The sequence below is a fragment of the Cnephaeus nilssonii genome (assembly GCF_951640355.1).
Source record: "Cnephaeus nilssonii genome assembly, chromosome: 11".
Lineage (NCBI taxonomy): Eukaryota > Metazoa > Chordata > Mammalia > Chiroptera > Vespertilionidae > Cnephaeus > Cnephaeus nilssonii.
The window spans coordinates 12,613,055-12,631,228 of NC_137082.1; the positions used below are offsets into that span (position 1 = coordinate 12,613,055).

The 18,174-nt window shown below is 48.0% G+C and overlaps 1 protein-coding gene across 2 annotated transcripts in view; it reads left to right on the forward strand.

The window, feature by feature from the left end:
- NINL (ninein like) overlaps nucleotides 1-18,174 on the forward strand; it is a 103,198-nt gene that overhangs the window by 39,704 nt on the left and 45,320 nt on the right. For both annotated transcript variants that reach the window (XM_079783897.1, XM_079783898.1), the window contains exons 3-9: nucleotides 1,572-1,668; nucleotides 4,181-4,353; nucleotides 7,837-7,903; nucleotides 10,985-11,175; nucleotides 11,950-12,102; nucleotides 14,636-14,806; nucleotides 17,652-17,788. In XM_079783897.1, the coding sequence (XP_079640023.1) occupies nucleotides 1,572-1,668; nucleotides 4,181-4,353; nucleotides 7,837-7,903; nucleotides 10,985-11,175; nucleotides 11,950-12,102; nucleotides 14,636-14,806; nucleotides 17,652-17,788 (989 nt within the window). The remainder of the gene's footprint in view (nucleotides 1-1,571; nucleotides 1,669-4,180; nucleotides 4,354-7,836; nucleotides 7,904-10,984; nucleotides 11,176-11,949; nucleotides 12,103-14,635; nucleotides 14,807-17,651; nucleotides 17,789-18,174) is intronic.

Here is an 18,174-nt window from a genome sequence, read left to right on the forward strand (position 1 = left end):
TGTTTTCCTCTTGCTGCCTTCAAGATTGGCTCTTTAACTTTTGCCATTTTAATTATAATATGTCTTGGAGTCTTTTAGTTCATCTTGGTTGGAATTCTTTGTGCTTTTTGGACCTATATGTCTTTTTCCTTTCAGAGGTCAGGAAAGTTTTCAGCCATTATTTCTTCCAATAAAGTTTTTGTTTCTTTCTGACTTCTCCTTCTTGGACCCCTATAATGTGAATGTTAGTGTACTTGCTATTGTCCTAAAGGCCCTGTAAATTATCCTCAATTAATTTTTGTTGTTGTTGCTGTTCTAATTGGTTGATTTCTTTCTCTTTTTTTAAATGTATTTTATTGATTTTTTACAGAGAGGAAGGGAGAGGGATAGAGAGTTAGAAACATCGATGAGAGAGAAACATCCATCAGCTGCCTCCTGCACACCCCCCACTAGGGATGTGCCTGCAACCAAGGCACACACCCTTGACCGGAATCAAACCCGGGACCCTTCAGTCCACAGGCCGACACTCTATCCACTGAGCCAAACCGGTTTCGGCCTAATTGGTTGATTTCTATTAGTCTGTCTTCAAGGTCACTGATCTTTTCTTCTTTGTTAGCTAAGCTACTATTGATTACTTCTAGTGTATCATTATATTCTTCAGCCCTCTTGGTTTCTTATTATACTTTCTAACTCTTTGTTGAAGTTCTCCCTAAATTTCTCTATTTCACTCTCAAGTTTGGTGTGTATCCTTATGACTTTTCTTTTAATTTTTTTATCAGACAAATTGCTTATCTCTGTTTCATTAGTTTTATTTTCTGGTTGATTTTTCTTGTTCCTTCATGTGAGAGGTATTCTTCTTTTCATTTTGTTCACCTTTCTTTGTTTATATGAATTAGACAAAATATTTCTCTCTCCCAATCTTGAGAAAGTGACCTTGTGTGTGCTGGGTGGTTTTGAGAGGCCATTTGGAGCCAAGCAGGTGCCTATGGCATCTGGGCACTGGCCTACAAAGCTGTAGTATGTCTGGGAGGGTAGGCCAGGTTCATGTAGGAATGTCCTGTTGATCCTGCTTGCTTCCTTTGTTTGGAGCCAAATTGGACTCCCAGCAGTGTGGCTGGGAACATGCTATGGCACTCTTGCAGGTAAGCCAGAGCACTTGGGTAGAGCCCTCACCTGACTGATGGAGGTGGACAGGGACATAAACACTGGTGCTCACTGGCACCTTCACTCCTGGAGAATTCCTGCAGATACTCGGGGGCTCCCATGGTTTTCTAGCCTTATCTACTCATTCTCTTCCTCTTCTTTATTCATAAGCTGTCTAATCAGTCCCCAGTTGTCTCTCAGGAATGATTGCTCTCTAAATAGGTGTATATTTTAGTGTGCTTTCAGTGTCTTCCTGTGTTATTACCATCTTGGACCTCCTCCTTTTAAAAAAATCTTAGGTAAATTTTTGGGGAAAAATAAATGTTCTCCATGCAAAAAGGCAACAATAAGATGTTTCCATCTGAGGAAATAAAACAAACAAAAGGCTGATGCATTATATATTTGTCCTGTTAAAAGTAACTTTGACCTCTTTTCTTAAATTCACCCAGGTTAACTTTGAGGACTTTAAGGAAGGTTTTGTGGCAGTGTTATCATCAAATGCTGCTGTTGGCTCCTCGGATGAAGACAGTAGTTCTTTGGAATCAGGTAAGAGGATTTCCTCCTCTCACCTTTAGTTTCTTTTCATTATGTACAACGTTTTGGGATATAATATCCTGATTGAAGAATCTAGTAGGTTGAGACTAAATTCTAACCCTGCTCTATCACTGCTGAGCGATGACAACTGGGACAGAACATTTCTGTTTTTTTTTCTTCTATTTTCTTATTTGTAAAATAGTATTTTAAGATAGAAATCCTGTTATTTTCCTTTAAACTGTGCACAATACTCTGAATACTGCTGACACTCTGGTTACCAGATGTGTGGTAGTTTTTCCCATGCTGGCAAGTCTCTGACACCATTTGGGTGCTCTACAATTAATCAATTCTGACATGATCTGCCTAGAGATAGTGTGAGATCTGATAGGTTAAGGGCTCAATCCCATTAATTCTTCACTTCAGATGCTGGTCGCAAGTCCAGGTTGTCACCTATGCTTCTGACCAATAGCTATGAGTCAGAGGTTCTCAAAACCTACTCCTTTGATTCGATTAATTTGCTAGGGCAGCTCACAGAACTCAGAGTTTTACTCACTAGATCACTGGTTTATTAAAGAAATATATAACTCAGGCCCAGCCGGTGTGGCTCAATGGTTGAGCGTTGACCTATGAACCAGGAGGTCAGGGTTCGATTCCCGGTCGGGGCACCTGCCCGGGTGGCTAGCTTAGTCCCCAGTAGGGGGCGTGCAGGAGGCAGCCAATCAGTGGTTCTCTGTCATCATTGATGTTTCTATCTCTCTCTCCTCTGTTTCTCTCTCTGAAATCAATAAAAACATGTTTTTTTAAAAAGTATATAATTCAGGAATAGCCTGATAGAAGAGATGCATAAGACAAGGTGTGGGAAAGGGCCCGGAGCTCCCAGGTCCGCTCTAGGTATGCCAGTCTCCCCAATCTCCAAATGGTCACCAACCCAGAAGTTCTCCAAACCCCATCCTGCTGGCATGCGCGGGGGAAGGTGTCTCAGGGAGGGCATACAGCAATTTAATTGAGGAAAACTTTGAAATCTAAAAGAAATTACAAAACAAAACTGTCATCAGTGAAAAAAAGCACAAGTTGTATGCCCTCCCTGAGACACCTTCTCCCTGCAGGTGCCCACTGCTCGAAGGCCTGATCAAGCATTGGTGGTCCTGGAGAGTCAGAAAAGCGTGGTGCGCTCCAGGATTGTATTCATTTCAGCTTTCCACCCCTGGTTCACTTTCTCTGTCTCAGGCCCCTTTTGTCAAATGTGGTTTAGGTCTCTGCCTCCTCAGTGCCTCATTTACCACCCACTGCTCCATTCATAGCATCACTCTCTTCCTGTTTTCTAATCTGTTTGCCAGTCTTTCCTATAATCTCCCACCATGATCAGAAAAATGTGCTTTTGATACTTCGGGAAGGAGAGTGTCATTGTGGAATCAAATCCTTGGGATGTTGAAGGACATTCCTGCTTCCCCATCATTCTACTCTTTTCATTAGAGGCCATTATTGAATATACTAGAGGCCTGATGTACAAAATTCGTGCAAGGGGCTCAGCCCTCGCAGCCCCGGCAGCTGCCTCAGCCCTCGCTGTCCCGGCTTCGTCCGGAAGGTCTTTCGGCTGTCCGGTCTAATTAGCATATTATGCTTTTATTATTATAGATAACCATATGTACTTTAATTTTTAGATTTTGTTACTCTCTTCCTATAAATAAAAATGTATACTAGGAAGACAAAACTGGATGGCTAGGACTTGGGTCAGCAGGTATGCTGCCCTGTCTGCCAGAGCCATGAGGGGCCATATCTTGTGTGCTGTGGACACTCTCGGGTCCTAGAGTGAAGTGAGCAGGGTGGAAAGTGACCTCCCTGTCTCTAGAGTGGTATGTTCCTGGATTGTTGGAAAGGTTTTTTTCTTTGTATAAAAAGCTAGATTTTGTATTAGTTTTTTATTACCTAAATAAAAGCAAAATATGGTAAAAAAAAAAAAATCTTAAAGCCTTAGCCAGTGTGGCTCAGTTGATTGATCATTGCCCTGTGCACCAGGGTGTTGCCAGTTCAATTCCCGGTCAGGGCACACACCCAGGTTGAGGGTTCAATCCCCGATCGGGGTGTATGCAGGAGGCAGCCGATTGATGTTTCTGTCCCACAATGATGTTTCTCTCCCTCCCTCCCTCCCTCCCTCCCTCCCTCCCTCCCTCCCTCCCTCCCTCCCTCCCTCCCTCCCTCCCTCTTCCTCTCTTCTTCCCTCCTTTTCCCTTCCTCTATCTCTAAAGGAAAAACCAAAACCCTAAACAGCATGTAAAGTTTAGAGTGGAAAGTCCTTGTCTCCCAGCCTGGCTTTCTCAGTCCCCAGCCCGGAGAATAGGATAACTGCTGTTAACTGTTCCTTCTGTTCTACCAGGTGATTCTGTGAGCATAAAAGTGCATCCATCAGTGAGACGTGCACTCTGTGTCCAAATCTGTGCCTTCTTAAAAGGCATCTCTGTAGCTTGCATGGGCCCAGAGGGTGCTTTAAAGGCCCACCCCTCCGAGCCTCCCATTTTCTTTCCAGCTGCCTCCCATGCTGTCCCACCAAAGTATGTGAGTGGCTCTAAGTGGTATGGCCGTAGGAGCCGACCTGAGTTGTGCGACTCTGCAACCAGAACCAAATGTTTACCAGAACAACAAGCCAAGGCTTCCGTGAAAAGCCAGATTCGACGCTCTGCATCTCTGGAAAGTGTGGAGGTGAGTCGGGTCCCTCCTTCCCCACCCCAGGCTGCCAAGCATTGGGGAAATGGCGATTCACTTAGTCACTGCTCACTGCAGGAAGATGTGAAGAGGCAGACGGGCATTCCTGAGCATTTTGTCACCAAGAAGCACAGTGCACTTTGGAGAATGACATTTCATCCTGAAGTGTCTTTAGGCCTACTTGTCTGCGGGGAATTCAGACATTGGGGTGGTAGAGAGCTTGTACACAAATCACTTGTGTCTCTCCTTCCCCTGCTCACCACCACCACCTTTCAAGAAGACTACTTTTATGGTTTCACAGGAGTGAAGTGGTAATTGGCCAAGGATACCAAAAAGAAGGTGCCTTTCTGATGCAGCTGAAAGGTTAGGAATTTGGATGTATCAAGCCCACCGTCCCACCTGCCTCGAGCACTTAGAATATCCCAGCCATGCATTTACACCTGGGCGAGCGCGTGCCAGCCCCTCTGGGGCCCTGGGAGCTGACTCTGCTTCCAGTCTCCCTGAGCTGTTCACTGCGGCTCAGGGATTGACCCAGGACTTGGGCTGCAGGAGCCTCATAGGCTTCATGTCCACAGGCTGATCCACAGCCTGTGAGTTAATTGGATCTGTTTTCAAGGGTTCAAGAAGCTTCCTGGCTCCTGCTCTCCGTGATGACACTTCTGTCAGATGGGGTGATATGGGGTCTTATCTTTAATAAGATGGCCCTGGACCCCCAGATTAATTTGTTTATATGCTCAACATTTATTGAGACAAAGAAGAAAACAAACAAGTAGGTATTGAGATCCCCATCAACAAATCCCACACATTAGCCTTTTTATTCTATTTTTAACTTGGCCCTCACGGATGGAGGGCAGTGTTGGTGCACCTTTGTAGTGCTGGTCTACTTCTCAAAACCACCTTTGACCTCTAGAACTAGAACATGGGACATTGCTTTTAGGGTTGTCAGTTGGGTTGAAAAATGGGACATCCCACTGCTCCTACATTCCTGCCCTCAGCTCAGTCCTGGCTCTGAGGAGTGCCGAGTCTTGGTAACCGGCACTCATTGCAGAATCCGTCATAGGACACACGGCACCTGTGAAAAGCAAACGGAGGTTGTGGTCTGCTGCCTGGGTCATAAAACATGAGATGTTTGCTCTAGTCAGAAGTTTCTTGATGGGCCTTCCCCTTCAGGATGCAGCCCTCAAAGGGCACCAAGGTGTCAGGTGCTTGCTGTGCACCATGCTGGCCACAGAGCTCTTGCAAGGACAGAGAGACCTGCTCTCCTCCGACTGTTCGCAGAAATGATAAGGGTGATGAGGGACGAGTTGAGGACCTTCAAACCTCAAGTTGAGATCCTGTCCTGCGATGCAATGTTAATCAAAGCTCCAGGGCTATTCTTGAAGAGATGCCGGTTTGGGGAGCGTTTTTCTCTCCAGTTAGGTAGGGCATGAGCTCTTTTGCTTTTGTTCTTAAAAATGTTTGATGTTGACATTATTCAGGTGTTCTCCCCCCCGCCCCCCATCCCTTGCCCTCCTCTCTCTCCCTTAGACTTCACCAAACTGTTGTCCATGCTCATGGGTTATGCATGTATGTTCTCTAGCTAATCCCTTCACCTTCTCTTTCCAGTCACCCCCAATCCCGTCCCCCCACCCCCCCAGGCACTGGCCAGTCTGTTCCATGTGTCCATGCTTACGGTTCCATTTTGTTCATCATTTTATTTTGTTCATTAGATTCCGCATATTAGTTAGATTATATGGTATTTGTCTTTCTCTGACCGGCTTATTTTGCTTAGCATAATACTCTCCAGGTTCATCCATGCTGTCGCAAAGGTTAAGAGTTCCTTCTACCCGTGAGGCATGTCGCCTCAGGTTACTCTGCAGCCACCTTGCCTCTCCCCTTGGTGTTCCATTCTGTAGACGTACCATACCTTTGTTACCACTCATCTGCTGAGGGGCACTTGGGCTGTTTCCAGATCTTGGCTATTGTAAATAATGCTGATATAAACATAGGGATGCATAAATTCTTTCAGACTGGTATGTCAGGATTCTTAGGATATATTCCCAGAAGTGGGATCACTGAGTCAAAAGGCAGTTCCACTTTTAATTTTTTGAGGAAACTTCTTACTGTTTTCTACAGTGGCTGCACCAGTCTGCATTCCCACCTACTACAGTGCACTAGGGTTTCCTTTTCTCCACATCCTCACCAGCACTTGTTGTTTGTTGATTGATTGATGGTAGCCATTCTGACAGGGTGAGGTGATACCTCATTGTCGTTTTACTTTGCATCTCTCTGATGATTAATGTCGTTGAACACTTTTTCATATGTCTATTGGTCATCTGTATATTCTCTTTGGAGAAGTGTCTATTCAGGTCCTTTGCCCATTTTCTAATTGAATTATTTTTCCTCCTGGTGTTAAGTTGTCTCCCAGATAGAAGCCTCCCTTCGGATTTAGTCCAAAATTCCCAGCTCTGCACGGATTCGGTGCCCTCGCGCCACAGGTCCAAGCAGGAAGGGTTAGAAAATCAGCCCCACGCAGGACTCTGATCTCTCCTGCGCAGCTGGTCTCAGTGAAACGGGTCGAAATTCCCAGCTCTGCTCCGCCGTGTGGGCCCAAAATCCCCGACCTGCCCTGCTCTGCTACCCCTGCTGGATGGAGCTGTCTGGGAGGCCCCACAGGTGGGAGGAGGAGGCGTTCCAACCCCTCACTGGAGGGGGGAGAATCCTTTCCCCTTTCCCCAAGCCAAACAGTTTAGTCACGAAATGGGGCTGTACGCGGTGCCTTTCTAGAAAGTGGAGGGTCCCTCAGAGTCACTGCTGTGTGCAGTCCGCAGGCCTCTACTGGACCCAAGCACCACGGCATAGTCTTTCCAGCAGTCAGAGCCCAAGCAAACTTCTCAGGCTGGGGCTGCTAACAATAGGCACCCTCCTTCATTGGGAAGGTATTGTCCTAGTCTCCCAGACAGACAGAATTCCCCTGGTTCCCTCTGTCTGGTGCTATGAGGGCTCTTCTTCCAGTCTCCGCTGCTCTGGGTTTGGATCCTGTGGGGCATTGAGACCCCACACTCCCAAGGGGAGGGAGCTTTGTAACTGATATCGCTTGTCCTCTCAGCTGCACACCTGCTCCAGGGGGGCTCCTCCATTGGGTATATGTCCAGTCAGCTACGCTTCTCTTGGTTTTTCAAGTTGATTGCACAGTATTTTAGCTGTAAATCCGGTCCCTGGCTGGGAGCAAGGGCATGTAGCCTCAAGTTACTCTGCAGCCACCTTGCCTCTCCTTAGATAAGCCCTTGATTGTGTTTTTACTGTGAACTACTGTCTGTGTGTGAGGGCCACCTTGCAGGGCTGGGGTTTTATTGGGAGGTGCTGCATCTCACCAGGATGTTGTTCCTCCTCCTCAGTCATCCCTACCCGTCCCCAAGATATACCATCTACTTACTCCTGGTGCTCTGCCCACTGCTACATCCTCTGGGGGATTCATGTCCTCTTTTTCTTTTTGTGCAGAGCCTCAAGTCAGATGAAGAAGCTGAAAGTGCTAAAGGACCTCAGAATGAGTTATTTGAAGCAAAAGGTAAAGCCTTGGCCTCATGCTTGGTGCTTTCACCAGTGCTCCGAAAGCTCCAGCAGCTGGGTCTTGGACAGTGAGCCAGCCAAGTATAATTTCCTGGGAAGCGTGTAGTGTGGATGGTGTCCTTGGTGGGCCTCTTCTCCAAGGTGGTTCTAGCTATGAGGCTGCCACTGCCTTTCAGCATCACCTGAGGCCAGACCCTCAGACGGAGACCACTGGCTAAGGAGGCAGGGTGGTTCTACCACACTTCATGGTCTGCAGGCACCTGCACCCCCTTCCTGCTGTGGATGAGTAGCCTCTCCCCTGCTGTGGATGAGTAGTCTTAGCACCTGTCAGGACCCCTGCCTGTGCCCCATATGGAGTGCAAGACATGTCCCGGTCCTTGGGAGCCTTACGGTAGCAACCAGGAAGGAGCAGCAAGTATACGTAAGCAAATTGCAGTACATCGGCCTGTGATGTGTCTCAGGGCAGAAATGTGACTTGGAGAGAGGGATCTCAGAATTGACATTGAATTGCTGCTGCAGCAAAGCATCAGCAGTTGGCACTGAGTACCTTCTAGATTGTGGTCCTCAAGCACAGGGCTGTTCAACGTTTACCTCCACAGATTTCATGTGAACTGATCTGAACATCGCCTGTGCCACTGGATAAAGCAGATAGAGACCCTTCGTGTTAGGAAGCTCTTCACGTTTAAAGCTCATCAGGTTTTAATTTTCTAGACTCAGAGCCTAAGGAAGGGATGTTGGGGCAGGTTTTTCACAGAACACTTTGGTGCTTGCTCTCTGTCCAGAGAGCAGGCTGGTTTCTTCCCAGCCTTGAACAGAAACCTTTCCATCTGGGTTCGAACACTCACGTCAAACCTCAAAGGATTTATTTACCTCCTGCCAGCCTTGAGAAGTAAACCCCAGTATCAGAATTGCTTTTGCATTTTTCTAGAAATTTTATACATTTTAATTTGGAAGTGATCTGAGAGGTGGCCCTTTTCTGCCTGGTTCTATTCTTGAATTTTCTTCAGCCGAAACCTACAGCAATATTTGTGAGCACGCAGGCCTGGCTTTCCTTGGGGAAAGTGTCTTTCTGGTTATTAGTTGGGTTATCAAAGTAATTAACACCAAGGGAGCTCATCTACCTGAAAGGTACCGACCACTGACATAGAACTCAAGTCTGAGTTAGGTGTGGCCCTGTGTTGAACTCTTTCTGTGTTGGGCTGGTTGTGGAGGTGAATGGCTGGTTAGAAGCATAGTTTATCTTCTCATGGACACCCTCAACTTATGTCCTCTTCCACAAGTTGTTTCTCTGGCAAAACTTCAGAAACATTAGTAAGCCAACTGGCTAAAGTGATAAAGTTATGGAAACTGACCATCTGTCACCCAAATCTACTGATGAGTCTTTTTTTTTTTTTTAAAGATTTTTAGAGAGGAAGGGAGAGGGATAGAGAGAAGAGAAAAACATCAATGTGAAAGTGAAACATCTATCAGTTGCCTCCTGCATGCCCCTAACTGGGGATCAAGCTCGGTTGGGCATGTGCCCTGACTGGGGATCGAACCTGCAATCTTCTGGTGCATGGGACGACTCCCAATCAACTGAGTCACACGGGCCAGAGCCACTGATGAATCTTTGCATCTCAAAGGCACCTGCACCTCTTTTTTTTTTTTTTTTTTAAATATATTTTATTGATTTTTTACAGAGAGGAAGAGAGAGGGATAGAGAGTTAGAAACATCAATGAGAGAGAAACATCAATCAGCTGCCTCTTGCACACCCCCTACTGGGGATGTGCCCGCAACCAAGGTACATGCCCTTGACCGGAATCGAACCTGGGACCCTTGAGTCTGCAGGCCGACGCTCTATCCACTGAGCCGAACCGGTTTCGGCGCACCTGCACCTCTTGATGTGAGGTGGTGTGGAGTGCACAGTCTCACGTATGGAGTGTTTTTGCCAAGAAAAAGGAAAAAACTGAGCCTAAACCCAAATTACAAACTAGGCTTTGATGCTAAATTTATGTTTACAGGAAATATTAGGGATAGAGGCACAAGTTATATGATACCATGAGGAAGCAAACAGACAAATCCAGATGGGGGACATTCTGTAGAACAACTACTGGTCCAGTTCTTAAACAAGGCAGTGCTAGGAATTGGGGGACAGGAGAGTAACTCATGGTTGAAAGACTTAAGATAAGTAGTAACCAAATGCACTGTTTGATATCAATTCAAACAAACAAGTCAATTATAAGACTTTTTTTGAGACAGTTGGGAAATTGTTGATTTTTTTAGGTTTAAAGTGGCATTGTGATTATGTAACAAATGTTCATATACTTCAGAAATACATACTACATATTAAATAGGTAGGGGTAAAAATGAGATCTGGGATTTATTTTCAAGCACTTCAGCAATAGCAAAAAGGGAATAGTTGAAGTCAGCATGCAAAGCCTTTATCATCACAGAGCCTGGGTGACAGGTGCACTGGGGTTCAGTGGATTGTGCTCTTTTTTAAAAAATACATTTTATTGATTTTTTTACAGAGAGGAAGGGAGAGAGCTAGGGAGAGGAACAGAGAGTTAGAAACATCGATGCGAGAGAAACATTGATCAGCTGCCTCCTGCACACTCTCTACTGGGGATGTGCCTGCAACCAAGGTACATGCCCTTGACTGGAATCAAACCTGGGACCCTTCAGTTCGCAGGCCGACACTCTATCCACTGAACCAAACTGGTTAGGGCTGGACTGTGCTCTTTACTTTGGGTAGGTTTGTAAAATTTCTAAAAAAATTTTTTAAAAACTTCTCATTCTAAATACAAATAATGCAGTCCTCTTTTATGTGCTTTCAATGGTGTGACTTTAGTAGGTTCCCTTCAGAAAAAGCTTTCCCCATGTGGAGCAGAGAGGTTTTATTATGAAAATTGCAAACACAGAATGAAGTTGAAAGAATTGTACTGTGAATGTCCATGTACCCACCACCTACATTCCACTTTTGATGCTTTGCTGCTCACCTATGTCCATCTGATTTCAGAGTAACTTACTGGCAGGTGTGTTCCCCCTCGGGGCTTTCACCTGGAGCATCAGGTTTACCTGTCACTCCCTCTGCTTCAGGCCAGCTGCCAATCTGGGGTTCTGAGGTCTTTGGGAATACCCAGAAGTCCTGCAGCCCCTTCTTTGACACCCCTGAGAGCCAGGTCCGGGCCATCTGGGAAGAACTGGGCGTTGGCAGCAGTGGCCACCTCAATGAGCAGGAGCTGGCTCTGGTCTGCCAGAGCATCGGGCTCCAAGGACTCAAGAAAGAGGTAAGAGGGGCCGGGACAGACCACCCTCCATGACTGCGATGGCTGTGGTTGTTGTTGGACCTGGAAAATTCTTTCACCCTGCAGATACTGATTCAATTGTATTAATTTCCGGTCTGAAATTCTTTGGTGACCCCAGTGCTTCTGCTGAAGTCTGCACCCTCAAGGGTTCGTCTCTGACCAGGCATGACCTCAGCCTTGCCAACCTCTAAGCACTCAGGATTCTTCTTCCGCTATAACACCCTTTCCCCCTATCCATGTGGCCTTGTTCCACCGCTGAGCCCAAACACAATGCCCTCAGAGCCTGGCTATACTCCCAACAACTGTATTCACTGCTCCTTTCCTCCTGCAAGGGCCAAGGGGAGGAGGAACAAGCAGTGGTGATGGGGCAATCCCGCCCCCTCTTGCTAAAGTCCCCCTCAGCCCTACTGCCCTTCTAGACCATGAACCTCGGGGGCCAGGCCATGCTCCATATATACATCTTTTCTATCCTCCAGCAAGTCCCTGCCACCTTAGTCACTGAATGGGTACTGGTGGAATTTAGGAAGTTCAGGTGGCACCCATTCACAGCAGGATGAAAACTGACCAGATGTGTAGATTTCATAAGCCAGAGCCTGGGGAGGCCAGGTGTGACCGGACAGTTGAGTTTGGATGAGGACAAGCAAACTGCCCTGCTTGGAGAGGGATTGTAAGTGGGAGGGTGGTTGGGTGGGCCTGGATGGCTGTAGCTGCTGGTGGGTAGAGCATCTGAGCACAGGTGTGGTGGCTTTTGTTTAGGAACTAGAAGACCTGTTTAACAAACTGGATCAAGACCAAGATGGCAGAGTGAGTCTTGCGGAATTCCAGCTTGGCCTGTTCAATCACGGGCCTACTTCACTTCTGGAATCTTCCTCTCCCGTCAAACTGAGCAGGTCCTGGTCTCATTCCCAGGTAAAATGGGACAATTAAGTCTTGAATACAGTATTACCTGCTGTCACCCTCTGGCCTTCAGCATTTTTTCACAGGCCTGACCCTTCTGCCTGTGTTATCACAGGGAGCCCCAGCAGTTGGTTGGGGCGTGCACACACGTGTGTAAGTGGGAGGCAGTGTGACTTAGATTCTAGAACCACACAGATCTTGGCTTGCTTCTCCCTAGTTGTGTGTCAGTGGGTGTTACCTTCGCTGAGCCTCAAGTTCCTCATCTGTGAAATGGGCTCCCACACCATTGGGGTTTTATGAGGATTCCTTGGTAGTTCTTCACTGTGTCTCCTAGTGTGGGAAACACTGTTCCAGTAAGAGAACCCCCTCTCCCTCCTCCCGACCAGTGTCACTGAAGGATGCTGAATGACCCTAGGATTACCCTCCAAGTGCTCATTAACCTGTGTTCTCTGTCCTCACATACAAACACCAGGTGTCTGCAGTTGGAGGAGAGCAGATTTCAGGCAGTTGTGATTTTGTTTGGTGACTGTTGGCCTAGTACTTGGTTTTCTCAGCCCCAGGACAGTAAGGCCGCCCTCTCCCACCACAGGCAGGCGCTCTGGGAGTCTTCCTGATACTTCTTTGCTGACATGGCTGATTCTGTGGTTTGTGGGTGATGGTGCAAAACCAGTAACATTGCTCTCTGCCAGGCGGGGTAATTTGATCATCAGGTTTCTGAATCTGAAGTCGGGAAGAGCAGACAAAGAAGAAACTAGGAGTGTTGTCAGGCCACATAGGGTCAGAGACCACAAGGAAGTCCCACAAGTCACGCACAGAGCCTCTTGCCATGTCCTGAGATGGAGGCACAGCTGGAGAAGGGCCTGAGCCACAGGAGCAGGTGCCCGGCCGGCCGGGACCCCACCGCTGGTCAGATGCCGGTGACCAAGTGAGACCTGGCTGTCCAGGAAGACTGTCCAGGCTGACATGGCTGTGGGGTGGAAGGTGTCGCATCCTGGGCACGTGGACTCTGTCGTCACATGGCAGTGCTTGGCTCTCAGATGTGTGCCACAGATGGAGATTTGCCTCAGCCCCAACCAGCCCGCATGGTGGTCCCTGTTCCCAAGCTCAGTCCTCAGAGAGGAAGCAGAGGGAGGGAGACTAGGGTGGTCTGGGTGCATTTGGGTATCTGAGTTTGTCTGTGGTGGCCATGCATTCCTGAGTTCCCTCTCCCCTTCTGTAAACAGGATACTGTGTAGGGCTGAAAGGTGCCCAGCGCAGCGCAGTGAGCACCCAGTCCTTAAGTAACTGGGAAGTGGTAGGGGCACAGTCGAGGGCAGACGGCTGCTGCATCCACAGGAAGGGCAGGCGGCATAAAGGCAGTGACCCCTGCTGAAGAAGTGAGTGCTGCCAGGACGGTGGTGGGCTGGCAGGGGCTCGGCCAGGCCGAGGGAGTGCCCTCTGAGTAGGGGAGCGGCCGTGGAAGCATTGGGGGAGAGTGTTTTAGGCAACGGGACAGGCTCGCCATGTTCAGGAAGAGCAAGGAGGCACTAGAGCCTGTGAGAAGGGATGAGAGAAGACTGGTGAGGATGGTGTCCCTGCAGGCGAAGCAGGATCCCTGGTGGCTGCAAGAAAGGGTGCTACTGCTCATTCCTGTGGCCTCAGGCAGCAAATGCTTGTTCTGAAGGCAGAAAACAGCCTTGGTCGGGGTAGAAAACAGCAAGGAAAATAATCTTGCCTTGTGGATTCTTATAGCACCTAAGCTTAGCAGGTCAGTTTTCTGGCCAAGAGTTTTTTTTTTTATCCTCACCTGAGGATATGTTTATTGACGAGAGAGAGAGAGAGAGAGAGAGAGAGAGAGAGAGAGAGAGAGAGAAAGAGAAAGAGAGAGGTTGCCTCCTGTATGTGCCCTGACCAGGGATAGAACATGCAACCAAACGGGGAATCGAACCCACAACCTTTTGGTGCACAGGATGATGCTCCAATGAAGTGAGCCACCCGGCCAGGGCTGGCCAAGATTTTTTTGCCTTCATCTTAAAACTCCCTGAGACTTTCTGAGGAAAAGCTCGGGCTGTCCCACCTCCTCTCTCTACCTTGTCTGGGTTTCTTTCCACAGACTGCACTTCCCAGAGCTGGCATGTGCCTTCTTGGGCTCTTCTTTTGTGAAGCCAGGCGCACACCATTACTGCCTCGGGGAGAGATGTGAGACTTCTTCATGTCTCCCACTGGGCGGTGCGTGCTGACAGGCCGGGCCACCAGGGTGCCGGGACATGTTCCTTGCACAAGGCCTCAGTGGATGGTAGGAGAGGAGGTACCCAGGGTCCTCGAGAGAGAGTTGAACTGGGTGTAAGGAGTCCTGGGTTCAAATCCCCACTTTGCCACCTGCAATGCCGTGTGATCTTGGGCACATTGAGCAATGGTGCCGTGCCTTTGTTTCCTTGTCTGTGAATGGTTCCTATCAAGCCTCAGTGACACGGCGAAGAGCCGAGCCCAGCTGGCGAGGTGGGAAAATGTTAAAGATGAACAGGAGGCCCGTGGGCTCACAGGCGTCTCCCTGATTCCCACACAGGTCCTGGAGGAGGGTGGCTGCCACACCACCACGACATCCTCTCTCGTGTCCTTGTGCTCAGGCCCGCGCCTTTTCTGCAGCGTTGACAATGGCACCGGCTTCGCCTTTCCCGAGCAGCTCATTGCCCTGTGGGCCCAGGAGGGGATTCATAATGGCAAGGAGGTCTTGCAGGTATGGAACTGGTCGCTCACAGCCTGCCACACGGGGAGGCATCCAGGCTGTGTGGGGCCAGGCAGGGACCTCGGGGCCATCTGCCCACAGAGGCGGCCGGGCAGAGCTCCCTGTAGACACGGGGTGTGGAGAACCCCATGTAGGGCCAGTTGGAAACACATTTTTTATTTTCTTTTTGTTAAAATATAGGAAATTTTCACATAAAAATAATAAATAAAAAGCAGAGGAAACATGAATCCGTTTGAAGGTAGGTTTGAATATTTTAGGCATTTCCCCCAGTGCATTTCAGCCTTGGAGACATTCTGTTTTTCGGGATGAAGGAGGTCAGTCCCACAGACAAGGTGGTGCAGATGTTTCTTCCTTGTGGTGGAGATGTCTTAGTGAACACCACTCTCCGAGGATCTGAACGTTTCCTCCCAGGCTGCCTGCCCAGCTTGTTGAGCTCTTCTCCCTGCATAGCCCCTACTCCCCCCAGATCTTCCCCCACTGGGTCAGGCATGGGGAAACTCGTCCCTAGCTCCCCCCTGCTCTTTCAGGGGCTGGTCCAGGGGACTGTCCTCACATGGGTCCAGGCCTCTTCCTAGGGGCCAGGCACACCTCCCCGAGGGCCACAGGGTCAGACCCTGGAAAGAATGCTGGGGGAAGTGTGGTGAGCTAGACTGACTATTTTCATTTCCACATTTCACTTCCTGTTGTTAAAAAAGTGTCAACTCTATGGAAGTCTATAATATAGTAAAGCCTGCCTCCCCCACTTTGCTCCCATTCTCCAGGAGTGGCAACAGCTAATGATTTAGTGGGCATTCATTCTACAGAGCTTTTCTCTGGTACAAAAAGAAATATATATTTAAACATCCCAGTTAATTTTTTTGGTAAAATTGTTATTATATCCTGTATCTTGCTAATTTGTGTTATTTTTTCTTTATTGTTGCACATGTAGGTTTTTCCTGGTATAAATATGGGCATTTAAAATGCTTGTATATCCTCCTGCTTTAATGCTGGCATTTCTGTAGGATAGATTCCTGACGTTTTGATCGGTTCTGTCATATTGCCTCCCATAATGCCCTTATTTAATTAATTTATTTATTTTGTGGGGGGTTTTTTGAATCCTATATGAGTGTTTTATTTTATTATTTTATTTATTTATTTACTTAATTTCTTTATTGATTACAGTGTTACATATGTGTCCTTATTCCCCCATTACCCCCCCACACCCCCCCCCCCCATGCCCTCATCTCCCTGTTGTCTGTATACATTGGTTAGGCTTATATGCATGCATACAAGTCCTTTGGTTGATCTCTCCCCCTTACCCCCACCCTCCCCTTCCTTCCCTCTGAGGTTTAATGGTCTGCTCGATGTTTCTCTGTCTCTGGATCTATTTTTGTTCATCAGTTTATGTTGTTCATTATATTCCATAAATGAGTGAGATCATGTGATACAAAAATGCCCTTATTAGCACAAACCAACAAATGTGAAGGAGCCCAAAGACAGCCTTTAAGATAGTCTGCCTAGTTCCTTGGGCCAAATCCTCCTGGGCCTAAACTCAGCCTTTGCCAAGTCTGGCCACCCAGTAACCTTGGGCAGAGCCCAGATGGCAAGGCCAGACCTGGACAGCTGGCCCTCAAAACTATTCTGAGAACTAGAGGCTGAGCCTAGATCACAGAAATTGGCCCCCAGGAAGGGCAAAGAGGGAAGGGGCTCAGGATTTTGAAATTCTCCCTGAAACCCTGTTCCTGAGTCCCAGTATTTGTAGGTCGGCAGGCTGCCATCATAGTCTAACCAGTGGAGAGTCTCAACTTTGCCTCTGACATTTCAGAATTTACTCTTTTTATTGCTTTCCTGTTATTAGAGCATATTTCCCCTTCTAAAACTTAAAAAAAAATAGATTTTATTGATTTTTTTTACAGAGAGGAAGGGAGAGGGATAGAGAGCTAGAAACATTGATGAGAGAGAAACATTGATCAGCTGCCTCCTGCACACCTCCTACTGGGGATGTGCCCACAACCAAAGTACATGCCCTTGACCGGAATCGAACCTGGGACCTTTCAGTCCACAGGCCAACGCTCTATCCACTGAGCCAAACTGGTTAGGGCATAAAACTGTTTTCTTTTTAATTTATTTTATTGCTGAGAGTATTTCAGATGCCCCCCATTTTCCCCACTTTGCCCCATTCCACCCATCTCCTACCCCACCCCAGGCCTTCACCTGTCTATTGTCTGTGTCCATGGGCTATGACTAATTTGTATTTCTAAATTCCTTCACCTTTTCACCCATCCCCCTAACACTCCTCCAATCTGGCAACCGGCAAAATGTTCTCTGTATCTACGAGTCTCTTTCTGTTCTGCTTATTTTTATTTTGACTTTTAGATTCAATTGCTGATAGATATGTATTTATTGCCATTTTATTATTCATGTTTTTAATTTTTATTTCTTCTCCTCCTTCTCCTCTTACCCCCTCCTCTTTAAGAAGACCCTTTAACATTTCATGTAATACCAGTTTGGTGGTGATAAAATCCTTTAGCTTTTTCTTGTCTGGGAAGCTCCTCTGCTTGAGGCATGGCCCCTTCTGTGTCAGTCACTTTGCCCAGAGAAGGAAACTCTGGCCTGGCTCACACCCACCGCTGATGCAGGGACCGTGAAGGGGGCAGAATTGGGCATTGACAGGGTCGGGGAGAGTTGTATGTGTCGGGGAGAGGCCTGTCCAAGAGGCAGACTTTGCTGATGGAAAAGTGGCAGGAGCTGCCTATAGGACAGCATGGATCACGGCCTGGACTGTCCCTAAGAGAGCCAAGAAGTGTCTAGAGAAGCCACTAATCCTGTTCTGCCTGATGCGTCTTGCTTTATCCAGAGCCTCGACTTTAGTGTGGATGAGAAGGTGAACCTTTTGGAGCTGACCTGGGCCCTTGAGAATGAGCTCATGATGATCCACGGTGCCACTCAGCAGGCGGCCTTGTCCTGCTACCGCCAGGAGCTGAGATTCTGCCAGTAAGAGCCCCCATGTGCTTGGGGTGGGCCTGGGAGTCAGCTGGCTGGTCTGGTCTGGAGAGGGGAGTCCAAGAAAGTGTCACTCTGCCCTCGTCCACCCCAAATGCCCAGTCCCGGGAGTGGGGGGTCTGCACCATCTTTCCCACTGACTTTCCTCTAGCTGGCGGCTGCAGTGGGACCAGGAAAAAGCTGAGCTGTGAGAGCAGGACGAGGGGTCCCTGTCCCTCAGGTTTTGTCCACGTATGTGCTTTCAGTGGGGCCTGAGGACCCAGTGAACTGCTCAGTGGTCGCTGCTGGGGCTTTTGTGGCCACAGAATTTAAGGGGCACTGGCCTTCTCTCCCACTTAGAAATCGATGTCAGTCATCTCTTAGCCCCTTCTACAGTC